Genomic DNA, 13,332 nt, shown 5'->3' on the forward strand with positions numbered 1-13,332 from the left:
ATTCTAAAATGTATTAAATTCATGTTTCTCCTCATCAATCTACACACAATACCCCATAATGACAAAGCAAAAACAGAAATACCTTATTAACAAAAGTATTCAGACCCTTTAATATGAGACTCGAAATTGAGCTCAGTGGCATCCTGTTTGCATTGATCATCCTTGAGATGTTTCTACAACTTGATTGGAGTCCACCTGTGGTAAATTCAATTGATTGGACATGATTTGGAAAGGCGCACACCTGTCTATATAAGGTCCCTTGAATCATTTTGTGTTATTTGTTTCCCAGATAAGTTGTCCTGATACGACCCATACCAGCTCACTGTCTGTCAACTGATTTAACTTGTAATATATGCTGGCTCCTTTCCTGTTTCAAATTTGTTAAGGGGAACGTATATATTTCCCAAATTGACCTTCTCCTGTAACATACAGTATATACACTGCTCAAAAAAATAAAGGGAACACTTAAACAACACAATGTAACTCCAAGTCAATCGACACTTCGTGAAATACTGTCCCATTTCTAGGAAGCAACACTGATTGACAATAATGTCACATGCTGTTGTGCAAATGGAATAGACAAAAGGTGGAATTATAGGCAATTAGCAAGACCACCCCCAAAAAGGAGTGATTCTGCAGGTGGTGACCAGACACCTTCTCAGTTCCTATGCTTCCTGGCTGATGTTTTGGTCACTTTTGAATGCTGGCGGTGCTCTCACTCTAGTGGTAGCATGAGACGGAGTCTACAACCCACACAAGTGGCTCAGGTAGTGCGCTCATCCAGGATGGCACATCAATGCGAACTGTGGCAAGAAGGTTTGCTGTGTCTGTCAGCGTAGTGTCCAGAGCATGGAGGCGCTACCAGGAGACAGGCAGTACATCAGGAGAGCGTGGAGGAGGCGTAGGAGGGCAACAACCAGCAGCAGGACCGCTACCTCCGCCTTTGTGCAAGGAGAGCACTACAGAGCCCTGCAAAATGACTCCAGCAGGCCACAAATGTGCATGTGTAGCATATGGTCTCACAAGGGCTCTGAGGACTCTCATCTCGGTACTAATGGCAGTCAGGCTACCTCTGGCGAGCACATGAGGGCTGTGCGGCCCCACAAAGAAATGCCACCGCCAAACCATGACTCACCCACCGCTAAACCGGTCATGCTGGAGGATGGTGCAGGCAGCAGAACGTTCTCCACGGCGTCTCCAGACTCTGTCACGTCTGTCACATGTGCTCATGTGCTCAGTGTGAACCTGCTCTCATCTGTGAAGAGCACAGGGCGCCAAAGGCGAATTTGCCAATTTGGTGTTCTTTGGCAAATGCCAAACGTCCTGCACGGTGTTGTGCTGTAGCACAACCCCCCTGTGGACGTCGGGCCCTCATACCACCCTCATGGAGTCTGTTTTCTGACCGTTTGAGACAGACACATGCACATTTGTGGCCTGCGGAGGTCATTTGGCAGGGCTCTGGTAGTGCTCCTCCTTGCCACAAAGGCGGAGGTAGCGGTCCTGCTGCGGGGTTGTTGCCCTCCTACGGCTCCTCCACGTCTCCTGATGTACTGGCCTGTCTCCTGGTAGCGCCTCCATCTTCTGACTACGCTGACAGACACAGCAACCTCTTGCCACAGCTCGCATTGATGTGCCATCCTGGATGAGCTGCACTCACCTGACCACTTGTGTGGGTTGTAGACTCCGTCTCATGCTAACCTAGAGTGAGAGCACCGCCAGCATTCAAAAGTGACCAAAACATCAGCCAGGAAGCATAGGAACTGAGAAGTGGTCTGTGGTCACCACCTGCAGAATCACTCCTTTTTTGGGGGTGTCTTGCTAATTGCCTATAATTTCCACCTTTTGTCTATTCCATTTGCACAACAGCATGTGACATTTATTGTCAATCAGTGTTGCTTCCTAGTGGACAGTTTGATTTCACAGAAGTGTGATTGACTTGGAGTTACATTGTGTTGTTTAAGTGTTCCCTTTATTTTTTTGAGCAGTGTATATATGTAAAACATGTAAGCCCTTTACATGTCAGAGCAAAAACAAGCCATGAGGTCGAAGGAATTGTCCGTAGAGCTCCGAGACAGGATTGTGTCGAGACACAGGTCTGTGGAAGGGTACCAAAACATTTCTGCAGCATTGAAGGTTCCCAAGAACACAGTGACCTCCATCATTCTTAAATGGAAGCCATTTGAAACACCAAGACTCTTCCAAAAGCTGGCACACCAGCCAACTGAGCAATCGTGGGAGAAGGCCTTGATCAGGGAGATGACTAAGAACCCGATGGTCACTCTGACAGAGCTCCAGAGTGGAGAGTGGGAGAACCTTCCAGAAGGACAACCATCTCTGCAGCACTCCACCAATCTGGTCTTTAGGGTAGAGTGGCCAGACGGATGCCCTCCTCAGTAAAAGGCACATAACAGACCGCTTGGAGTTTGCAAAGCAGGCACACCTAAAGGACTCTCAGACCATGAGAAACAAGATTCTCTGGTCTGATGAAACCAAGATCGATCTCTTTGGCCTGAATGCCAAGCGTCACGTCTGGAGGAAACGTGGCACCATCCGTAAGGTGAAGCATGGTGGTGGCAGCATCATGCTGTGGGAATGTTTTTCAGCGGCAGGGACTGGGAAACTAGTCAGGATCGAGGGAAGGATGAACGGAGCCAAGTACAGAGAGATCCTTGATGAAAACCTGCTCCAGGGCGCTCAGGACCTCAGACTGGGGCAAAGGTTCCCCTTCCAACAGGACAACGACCCTAAGTACACAGCCGACACAATGTAAGAGTGGCTTCGGGACAAGTCTCTGAATGTCCTTGAATGGCCCAGCGACAGCCCGGACTTGAACCCGACCAAACATCTCTGGAGAGACTTGAAAATAGTTGTGCAGCGACACTCTCCATCCAACCTGACAGAGCTTGAGAGGATCTGCAGAGAATAATGGGAAAAACTCCCCAAATACAGGTGTGCCAAGCTTGTAGCGTCGTACCCAAGAAAACTTGAGGCTGTAATCGCTGCCAAAGGTGCTTCAACAAAGTATTGAGTAAATGGTCGGAATACTTATGTAAATGTGATATTTCCATTTTTCTTTTTTTCCATTTGCAAAAATTTCTTAACCTGTTTTTGCTTTGTCATTATGGGGTATTGTGTGTAGATTGATTAGGGGGAAAAACTATTTGATCCATTTTAGAATAAGGGTATAACGTTTTTTTTGTTTTTGTAGATAATGAAAGTCAGAGGTTTGAGGATGGAGCCTTGAGGCACTCCTTGGACCAGCCTTTCCAAAATAGCTACAGTATTTTTCTTACAGCAGTACCTTCTAGCTGCAGAGTGGGTGCTGAGCCTGCCCTTACAAAAAAAGATTGCAGTTTTGAAACTGCAGTAAAAGTGCAGAAACTGCAGTCGACTGGTATTTTGGACGAAGTAATTGCAGAATAACTGCAGTGTACTGCAGTTGAACTGCAGTTATACTGCACTGTAACTGCAGTTACACTGCAAAATTACTGCGGTAAAAAACACTGTTCTTTTGGATGCAGTATTTGCAACATATTGCAGTTATAATGGACTCTAACTGCAGTTATACTTCAGTGTACTGCAGTTACACTGCACTCTGACAGCAGTCTTTTTTTGTAAGGGTGTCAATGAAAAAATACAGGCTCCACTGAATACCCTCTACTTAGCCCAGAGTGGAAATCAGGAATAGTTTCACCTATTGCACTCATATAGGACCCTGATGCTAATTGTAACTTCACCCGGACACCTACAAACAGTCAGCCAGAAGCAGGATTGAGCTTCCTACTGACTGACCATTGCCAAAGGATTGTTAAATATAAGTTGTAGTAGAGGCTTGAAGGCATTTTCTGTGGTTTCTGCTCTCTGATTTGATATTTATTAAACTGGTCCAATCATTCAGGGGTCCACTTGATAAGAGCTTCACATGCTACTCGGGAACTAGGACATTCTGACATTTCTGACTTAACTGGTTGAACGTGACATGTCTATAACTACAACCTTAGCAAGTTGGCAATGTCAGAGTTTCCTAGTTCCGACTAGCACGTGAATGCCGCAAAAGTCAAGACTGCCCTGACACTGATGACCTGCAGGGATGAAGCCTGTCCTGCTCTACAGGCCTAGATTAATACAATGGACAAGAATAGACTGCCAAGGCATAGTAATCTACTTACTCAGACCTCTCTCTCTCTCTCTCTCTGTATCACTCTCTCTCTGCCCCCTCTCCCGCTCCCCCTCAATTAAATTCAAAGGACTTTATTTGCCTTCGGAAACATATGTTTACATTACCTCTCTCTCTCCCCCTCACTTCCTCGTCTTTACCTGACACACACATGCACACAAGGCACTTCATCATGTATCAACTAAAGTGTCAGGAATACAAATGTAAAACCCAGCAAAAATCATTTTAACCGTTTCTGAACACAAGAAAGCAACAAGCACAGCAAATGTGTTTAGTCTTCCATGTGGTTGGTGGCACTGTCACTTCTAAAACTCAATTTAAAGAGATTTCTAGCATTGTATTTCTATGATGGCACTGAAGGCCTAGGAAAGTCCTATTTCGTGATTGGACCCCGCATTTTGATTGATCGAACTGTCATTCCGTATATCGTCCCTGATAGGACGGGACGCAGAAGGACTATCCCAATTTTTCCCATGACGTCAGGGAAGGACAAAATTATTTATCGCGAGGTCGTTTGGCCCCTGTGACCGCCGGTTGAAGTAGACGGGAGGCTCCATTTTAAGACACGGAGAGAGTGAGTGCAGTACTACGAAATATCTAACATAACAATTCGATTTCACAATGTTAGAGTAGAATAGCTTCTGAAGGCTTGTCTTTACTGTAATGTTTAGAATGTTTTATGTTGCTAGCTTGTCTTGCGCAACCGTTCCACCTTGGGAAAGCTAGCTAATCAGCTAGTAGTGAGCAAGCTAACGTACTTTAGCTAACTAGAGGAATAGCTAGCTCACACCAACATGATCTAATACTGTTTGCCTCTCCATTCAATGTTGTCTGGATGTCAAATTATAGCTACATCCCCATGTGACATTCGAACCCCCTGCCTAGGCTGTTGTCAGTGTAAGCTGGGCTGTTTTACTGTTGATCGTGTTTCTATAGCAAGGTAGTGAGCTAGCTTGCTAACATTCGCTTTCATTCTACAGACCGGTTTTGGACACCATGTATCCGACCACACTAACGCAGTTGTCCCGGGCTAATCCCTTCAACGCCCCGCTATTCTCCCTCCAAGAAATCGAGGAGCCCAAACAGAGCCTCCCCGCAAATGGAAAGAGCCGCAACCTCGCTGCCGCAGCAATTGCTGGTAAACCAAGGTTCTGCATGCTAACAAGTAACGTTAGCTAACTAGCGAGCAATTACGCAGTCAACTGAATCAATGAGACGAAATACCAAATTTATTCAACATGTGTATTTTAATTTATACGACTTGTGTGTTCGTCAAACGTTCACAGCTATCTAGCCACTGTCATCAAATGTGTAATGTCAAAGACAGGCCTTGTCTATGGAGGACACTGAAGGGCAGATGTAAACTTTGAAATATGCCGCAGGTATTTGAACTGAATTCATGACCCCCCCCCCCAATCGCTGTTCAAAACTAAGGTGAGAGGCCACTGACTCAAACGTGCAAAGTAGAAGTTAGGTCAATGTCTGTATTGCTTTCTAGCACACCAACCAGCTAATGATATGCGTCTGACCCCTAAACGGGGGCATTGCATTTGTTCTCAATTCGGATAAATTTGAAATGCTATCCTTTTTGTAACGTAAAGCATGGCCTTCAGCAACCCCTGTTATATTATGACCATTGCAATATTATTGCTGTTTTTCATTGTTTGCTTAAATTTTTCTATTTTTTGTTTTTATGGCTTAGTTCTTATGGTGACATTAGCTATTATTGAACCACCATGTTTGGGTCAGGCTTTTGGTTAGTTTTAGAGCTTGCTGGCCGGTGTCCTTTTTTATAGCCTAAATACTGTGTGCTGGTTGGTTGATTAGTTATATAGCTAGTCTGCTCTGCTGTTACAGGGCCTGTTGCACAACAGTCTGCCCTCACAGGGAGTAAATGTTCTATGTGTGCATGGCTCTATGCACCTGTGATATAGGCCTATGCAGACTACATAGGACAGGACACACACAATTAAACTCCACTTGAATTTGGCCTTTAGCCTAGTGAAGATGCAGTTTGCTCTTACTTATTACCACTTTTCTAATGATCAACACCAAGTTCCCATTTTGAAAGTATTGCCTGACTCTTTCTTCAGAGGGAGACAGCTGTGAGTTCGGCTCACGGAAGTATTTACTCCTCTGTGGGTTTGGTGGCATCATCAGCTGTGGCACCACACACGCAGCCCTAGTGCCCCTCGATCTGGTCAAATGCAGAATGCAGGTCTGTCTATCCCTGTGGCCTGGAGCCACTTAAAACCCAACACGCTGTGTTTTTGTTGTCTGAAATGCAATTTGCATGGGAGAATGGGTGTATCAAGCAGCCCGGTTTTGTGCAGTCGTGGTGGAATCTTTGTCATTGTTGTTCCTCATGTTTTATCCCACTTGATCACCTGATTTTGTTTTCGAATAACCTACATTGCATGGTAAGTGTGTGATTCACAATCACCAGTGTTCCTGTAATTGTTTAATGAACCTCCCTGCCTGCTACATTCCCCTTCCCAATCCAAAGCTAAAGGACTTGTAGGTCACTGAAAGGTCGGGAGTGACAATGGGAAAATATGTTCAGAATGTTCACCCTGCTATTTATAACATGATCAAAGTGCAGCTATGCGTTGCTAGAATGTAGCCTATAGCTTTATAAGTAGGTTCAAAAGCCCAAGTAATTTACACCTCAATGGAATTATTCCCAGCTTAAAAATGACTAAAGTATAAACGCTTAATATATTTATGTAAGCTATATGTATTACTTTAACTAACTATGCAGCTGATGCTTCAACATATTTTTTGTTGTTGTAAAAGTTCAAATTCAGGAAGTTTACTGTAAATTGATTCAAATTCAAAAATGTGATCATAGACAAGCATTGAGATAAATTGGAATGTCAGTTTACTTCCTGAATTTAAAAAGGAATTGACCTAAACCTGATTCACAAGTGTTTGAAATTTGCTCTGGCTCATTCCCTGGTGTGTTCTAATGTAATGGTGGCATGTTTGTTGGTGATTATTGTCCTGTGTTGCGTGTGTTGTGACTGCATGTTGGGCACGTATTGTTGTTTTTTGCTGCAGATGTGAGCTGTGAGTTTGGCTCAACAAAATACTATGCCCTGTGTGGGTTTGGGGGTATCCTGAGCTGCGGCCTCACACACACAGCTGTTGTACCCCTCGACCTTGTCAAGTGCCGCATCCAGGTTTGTGGTACCCCCTGTAGCTGTCTGCTGTGTGAAGGCCTCCATAGCTCCTGTAAGAAAAGGTGCCCAATCACAAATCTACACCTAAGAAGTTAGTTTCAACTTTATTGTCCCAGAGGGATTGTTCAACAATTGTGGCCTTAAAATCCGTCAAGACCGTGCAGTCCCAAATGTACCCTTAAGTCCTATGCACTTGAATAGATAAGGAAAAATTTGGGCGGAAAACTTGATTTGGGATTGGGCGGAAGATTCCTGTAGATTAGCAGACATCAGATACATCACTAGCTATAATTAGTAATGTTCATCTGGATAACCCCCTAGTACATAACCTGAAACCTAGCTAGTATTTTTTTTTTTTATGAACATGGCCTAGAAACCTTAGATAAAATTACCTTGATTTTAGCCCATAGGGCTCTACTCCCATTGTTCCTTTGACTCTCTACTAATTGATTGTTTTTTCTTTCTTAGGTGGACCCTGACAAGTACAAGAGCATTGGCAAAGGCTTCTCCCTCACATTGAAGGAGGATGGAGCCCGAGGGCTGGCTAAGGGTTGGGCCCCTACCTTCATCGGCTACTCCATGCAGGGTCTCTGCAAGTTTGGCTTCTATGAGATGTTCAAGATCTTCTACAGTGACATGCTTGGACAGGTCAGTCAGGGGTCGGAACCAATGTGGGGAGAAAACAACACTGTTGGATTCCCGTGTTTACAGTGTTTTAAAGGAACAGTTCACCCACCAAAAATAATTAATTGCGTGCTAATTAGCAGGCGCTTTTATCCAATTACAGTACAGTGAGCACTTTTTTGTGTTTATATGTAATCCCTGTGGCACTTTAAACATATGGCATTGGTTTTGCTAGACCACACAGGACCACAGCTGACTTCGCCCCCTCTCATCTAACAGGAGAACACGTACCTGTGGAGGACATCCCTGTACCTGGCTTCGTCTGCCAGTGCAGAGTTCTTTGCTGACATTGCCCTGGCCCCCATGGAGGCTTGCAAAGTGCGTATCCAGACCTGCCCCGGCTACGCCAACAACCTCAGACAGTGTGCTCCCAAGATGTTTGCAGAGGAGGGAGTATGGGCGTGAGTAGATATTGTGTTTGTGATGTTATTAGGTTTTTCCATTTGTTTTGGAGGCTGTATAAACTGTAAAGGTATTCCATCCTTCTCAGGGACAGCTATGAGGTGTATGCTTTTGTTCCTACACTAGGTGAACAAACCTGCTTCAACTTGTGGCCTTTATTAGATTGTGTGTTTCATGGCTGATATGGAACATAGGCCTGCAAAAGTAATTCTTGCTCCCAATAGCTGATTTGAGAGGTTACCACCAAACACGCTCCTTAGATCCACCTCTGGAGGGCACTCCTGTGCTGATGCTGTTGTCTGAGTGCTGCAGCTCCAGCCTGGAGGCCCTCAGCAGCTTTTTGGCTGTACAGTTGGAGGTGCTTGAGTCATTGGCGTGTGAGAGCAGTCTACCTGCCTCCCAGCACCCCTGCTGCACTGGCAACCCTCAGTTCCACTGATGGGACCCTACCAGTAGAGCTATGCTGGGGGATGGACAAACCCATAGGCCCTAATGGTATTTTCCAGGTTTGCGCCTTGATAGTCTAACGTAGTTTGTTCTCATCTCCTTTACACTCTTGTATGGGGAAAATTGATTGCTGAAAGTCGGTGCCTTGTTAGTGACCACCATATTGCTTTCACCTATGGTTTCTGATCAGAGAGACGAGAACTCTGATCTGTATGTATGGAACTCTCAGGTTCTACAAGGGTGTGGTTCCCTTGTGGATGCGGCAGATCCCCTACACCATGATGAAGTTTGCCTGCTTTGAGAGGACCGTGGAGCTGCTCTACAAACACGTGGTGCCCAAACCACGTGCTGACTGCACCAAGGGCGAACAGCTGATTGTCACCTTCACTGCCGGCTACATCGGTGAGTAGTAGTACCACAGGAAATAGGATGAAGGTGGGTCTAGGAGCTCACCTTGAGTCATGTTTGTGTTGTCCTCGTAATAACTAAGGCACATATTATCTCGACTAACCGATGCCCCCACACTTTGACTCTACCGGTACCCCCCTGTATATAGCCTCGCTATTGTTATTTTACTGCTGCTCTTTAAGTATTTGTTACTTTTTATTTCTTATTCTTCTTTTTTAAACCACATTGTTGGTTAGTGTTTGTAGGTAAGCATTTAACTAAGGTCTACACCTGTTGTATTTGGCGCATGTGACAAATACAATTTGGTTAGGATTTGGGGAAGCGTAATATGATCCTAGATCTGTGACCAATGGCAACTACTTACCCAGAGAGACCTGGGTCGTATTCATTAGTGCACACTAGAGGTCGACCGATTATGATTTTCAACACCGATACCGATTATTGGAGGACTAAAAAAGCCGATACCGATTAATCGGACGATTTTAATAAATAAATACATTTATTGTTTGTAATAATGACAATTACAACAATACTGAATGAACACTTATTTTAACTTAATATAATACATCAATAAAATCAATTTAGCCTTAAATAAATAATGAAACATGTTCAATTTGGTTTAAATAATGCAAAAACAAAGTGCAATATGTGCCATGTAAGAAAGCTAACGTTTAAGTTCCTTGCTCAGAACATGATAACATATGAAAGCTGGTGATTCCTTTTAACTTGAGTCTTCAATATTCCCAGGTAAGAAGTTTTAGGTTGTAGTTATTGGAATTATAGGACTATTTCTCTCTACCATTTGTATTTCATTAACCTTTGACTATTGGATGTTCTTATATGCACTTTAGTATTGCCAGTGTAACAGTATAGCTTCCGTCCCTCTCCTCGCTCCTACCTGGGTTCGAACCAGGAACACAACGACAACAGCCACCCTCGAAGCAGCGTTAACCATCGCTCCACAAAAGCCGCAGCCCTTGCAGAGCAAGGGGAACAACCACTCCAAGTCTCAGAGCGAGTGACGTTTGAAACGCTATTAGCACGCACCCCGCTAACTAGCCAGCCATTTCACATCGGTTACACGAGCCTAATCTCGGGAGTTGATAGGCTTGAAGTCATAAACAGCTGCTGGCAAATGCACGAAAGTGCTGTTTGAATGAATATTTACGAGCCTGCTGGTGCCTACTATCGTTCAGACTGCTCTATCAAATCATAGACTTAGTTATAACATGATAACACACAGAAATACGAGCCTTAGGTCATTTAATATGGTCGAATCTGGAAACTATCATCTCGAAAACAAGACGTTTATTATTTCAGTGAAATACGGAACCGTCCGTATTTTATCCAACGGGTGGCATCCATAAGGCTAAATATTCCTGTTACATTGCACAACCTTCAATGTTATGTCATAATTACGTAAAATTCTGGCAAATTAGGCGGCCCAAACTGTTGTATATACGCTGACTCTGCGTGCAATGAACGCAAGAGAAGTGACACAATTTCACCTAGTTAATATTGCCTGCTAACTTGGATTTCTTTTAGCTAAATATGCAGGTTTAAAAATCTATACTTCTGTGTATTGATTTTAAGAAAGGCATTGATGTTTATGGTTAGGTACACATTGGAGCAACGATACGCACTGCATCGATAATATGCAACGCAGGACACGCTAGATAAACTAGTAATATCATCAATCATGTGTAGTTAACTTATCTTATAAAAATAAAAAAATAGTTTAATGCTAGCTAGCAACTTACCTTGGCTTACTGCATTCACGTAACAGGCAGTCTCCTCGTGGAGTGCAATGTAATCAGGTGGTTAGAGCGTTGGACTTGTTAACTGTAAGGTTGCAAGATTGAATCCCCCGAGCTGACAAGGTAAAAATCTGTCGTTCTGCCCCTGAACGAGGCAGTTAACCCACCGTTCCTAGGCCGTCATTGAAAATAAGAAAGTGTTCTTAACTGACTTGCCTAGAAGTGTTACTTATTGGACATGTACAGGTAGTTGTCCCTCCCTGTTTCAATCAGTTTTCTTCCATTTGGTGACAGACAAAGACTACCCTGGCTTCTGTTTGATGGTATATAGTGGTCCTATATAGGAGTGTGTGCTGATGATTTGTCTGTCCCCTGCAGCTGGTGTGTTCTGTGCCATCGTGTCCCACCCAGCGGACTCAGTGGTGTCTGTACTGAACAAGGAGAGTGGCAGCACCGCCGTCCAAGTGCTCAAGAAGCTGGGACCTAAAGGTGAGTGGACAACCGTAGGGCTTGTCTCATTTAGGAAACACATCCTTCCTCAAAGTTATCACTAGTGATTTGGTACCTCAGGGTACTTTATCCAATCAAACCCTCTCAGGTTACTGGGCGAGAATAGGTGGGTCTAAATAAATATTTAATGGCCCAATTCTAACAACACGCTCCTTAGATCCAACTCTGGAGGGTGCTCCTGTGTGCTGGTGCTGTTGTCTCTCTGAGTGCTGCAGCTCCAGCCTGGAGGCCCTCAGCAGCTTTCTGGCTGTACAGTTGGAGGTGCTTGAGTCATTGGTGTGTGAGAGCAGTCTACCTGTCCCCCAGCCAGGCTGGGGGTGGTTAACACTTGTTTTAGTCCCTTTGGATAGAGTCCTGTAACATTCAATGTTAAGTCATTCTACTGAATACAGACTTTTAAAATCTTGCAAGTATGACTGCCCAATATTGAGTGTTTGGCCCACTCAAAGAAACAAAAAAGCAGATGTAATTTATTTATACACTTCTAGCAAACACCTCCCTTCTCCCATTCTCTCCCCCTTTAAGGTGTTTGGAAGGGCCTGGTTGCCCGTATCATCATGATCGGTACTCTGACCGCTCTGCAGTGGTTCATCTACGACTCCGTGAAGGTCTACTTCCGCCTGCCCCGTCCCCCTCCCCCCGAGATGCCAGAGTCCCTCAAGAAGAAGCTGGGGCTCACTGAGTAGAAAAAAAAATATACATCTCCAGGACTCCCTCTCGATTCACACCTCACCCCCCTGGCTGCAGCACACAGCTCTGTTTTCTATATTTATGTTCCTAAAGCAGCTCCTCTTCTCCAGGCCCAGGGCTGTTCCTCCCATGTATATTTTAGAGAAAGAGAGACCGGAAGGGAGGGATCCATGTTTGTCCCCCCTCTGCACTGAGGTACAGGAGAATATACGTACTGTAGAAACATGGTCTGGTTTTATCGAATCATGTCATTAGTAATGTGGAAATTATATTAAAATTAATGTTTCCCTCTAAAACATGTCCGGTTGTTTTAATTTCTTGAACTTTTCCACTGAAAATAAAATAATTTTGGTATTGGGGTTAAGTGAGTACATTGGGGTTAAGTGAGTACATAAGTGRGTMCCCCCCCCCCCCCCCCGTCGATTTCTATGGTCACAAGCGCTGTTCGTGACAAACTACACACCATTCTTGTTGCTAGTGAGAATTTTGCTGGTTTAAAGCGTCCTTAAATTCTACACATTTTGTCATAGGGTTTAAAGAAAATGTTGCCGTTTTAAATAACATTTTCATGCAATTATATACATGTGATTTGAGTAACTAAAAATGTCCAACTATCTATGGGCAAAAAAAACTAACATTAGCTGACATGGTCTAGTTGATCTGGACATTTCTGACAAGTTATAAATAGCTTTCTACGGTATGCAATGACTGACACTTACAAGAGGAACTGATGCTGCACTAACCAACAGAGAAATTGCACCTTGTGCATTCCTATACAACTTTCAGGAGTTCCATTCAAAAAATATTAGGACAAGGTGACTTAGTATATTCGCCTGTATTTACCCCCCAAAAATTAGATGCTAATGTGGCTATCATAAAGTACTACAAATGCCACAATGATCTGGACGAGACTGGCGATTCAAGGCAAAGGTAAGAATCTCTGGATTTACTGTTAGCTAAGTGTAGTAATTTGTCTACATTCCTTTAAATTAACAATTCTGTGTACTGTCTTGTGCAAGTTATAAGTTGACACAATAACTGTTGGCAAAGGTGTCATCTAGGATGATCATGCAGG

The 13,332-nt window shown here is 44.0% G+C and overlaps 1 protein-coding gene and 2 non-coding genes across 5 annotated transcripts; all 3 read left to right on the forward strand.

The window, feature by feature from the left end:
- Window positions 1-4,642: 4,642 nt before the first annotated feature.
- LOC111951064 (solute carrier family 25 member 3) lies at window positions 4,643-12,553 on the forward strand. Of its 3 annotated transcripts, none has more exons than XM_023969068.1 (8): window positions 4,643-4,751; window positions 5,158-5,315; window positions 7,238-7,359; window positions 7,828-8,007; window positions 8,263-8,444; window positions 9,122-9,294; window positions 11,436-11,546; window positions 12,093-12,553. In XM_023969068.1, the coding sequence occupies exons 2-8, from the start codon at window positions 5,174-5,176 to the stop codon at window positions 12,251-12,253; spliced, it is 1,071 nt and encodes a 356-aa protein (XP_023824836.1). In that variant the 5' UTR covers window positions 4,643-4,751; window positions 5,158-5,173; the 3' UTR covers window positions 12,254-12,553. The 3 variants fall into 3 exon arrangements, with proteins under 3 accessions (XP_023824836.1, XP_023824827.1, XP_070290757.1); XM_023969059.1 differs by lacking the exon at window positions 7,238-7,359 and adding an exon at window positions 6,271-6,395 and having other exon boundaries at window positions 4,644-4,751; XM_070434656.1 differs by lacking the exon at window positions 7,238-7,359 and having other exon boundaries at window positions 4,702-4,751.
- Window positions 8,692-8,924, forward strand: LOC111956479 (small nucleolar RNA SNORA53). The gene has a single exon (XR_002876279.1). It is a non-coding gene; the product is annotated as a small nucleolar RNA SNORA53 (small nucleolar RNA).
- LOC111956483 (small nucleolar RNA SNORA53) lies at window positions 11,711-11,893 on the forward strand. Its single transcript, XR_002876281.1, has one exon. It is a non-coding gene; the product is annotated as a small nucleolar RNA SNORA53 (small nucleolar RNA).
- Window positions 12,554-13,332: the final 779 nt, after the last annotated feature.

Source organism: Salvelinus sp. IW2-2015, linkage group LG3 (assembly GCF_002910315.2).
Source record: "Salvelinus sp. IW2-2015 linkage group LG3, ASM291031v2, whole genome shotgun sequence".
In the NCBI taxonomy this organism is placed as follows: Eukaryota; Metazoa; Chordata; class Actinopteri; order Salmoniformes; family Salmonidae; genus Salvelinus; species Salvelinus sp. IW2-2015.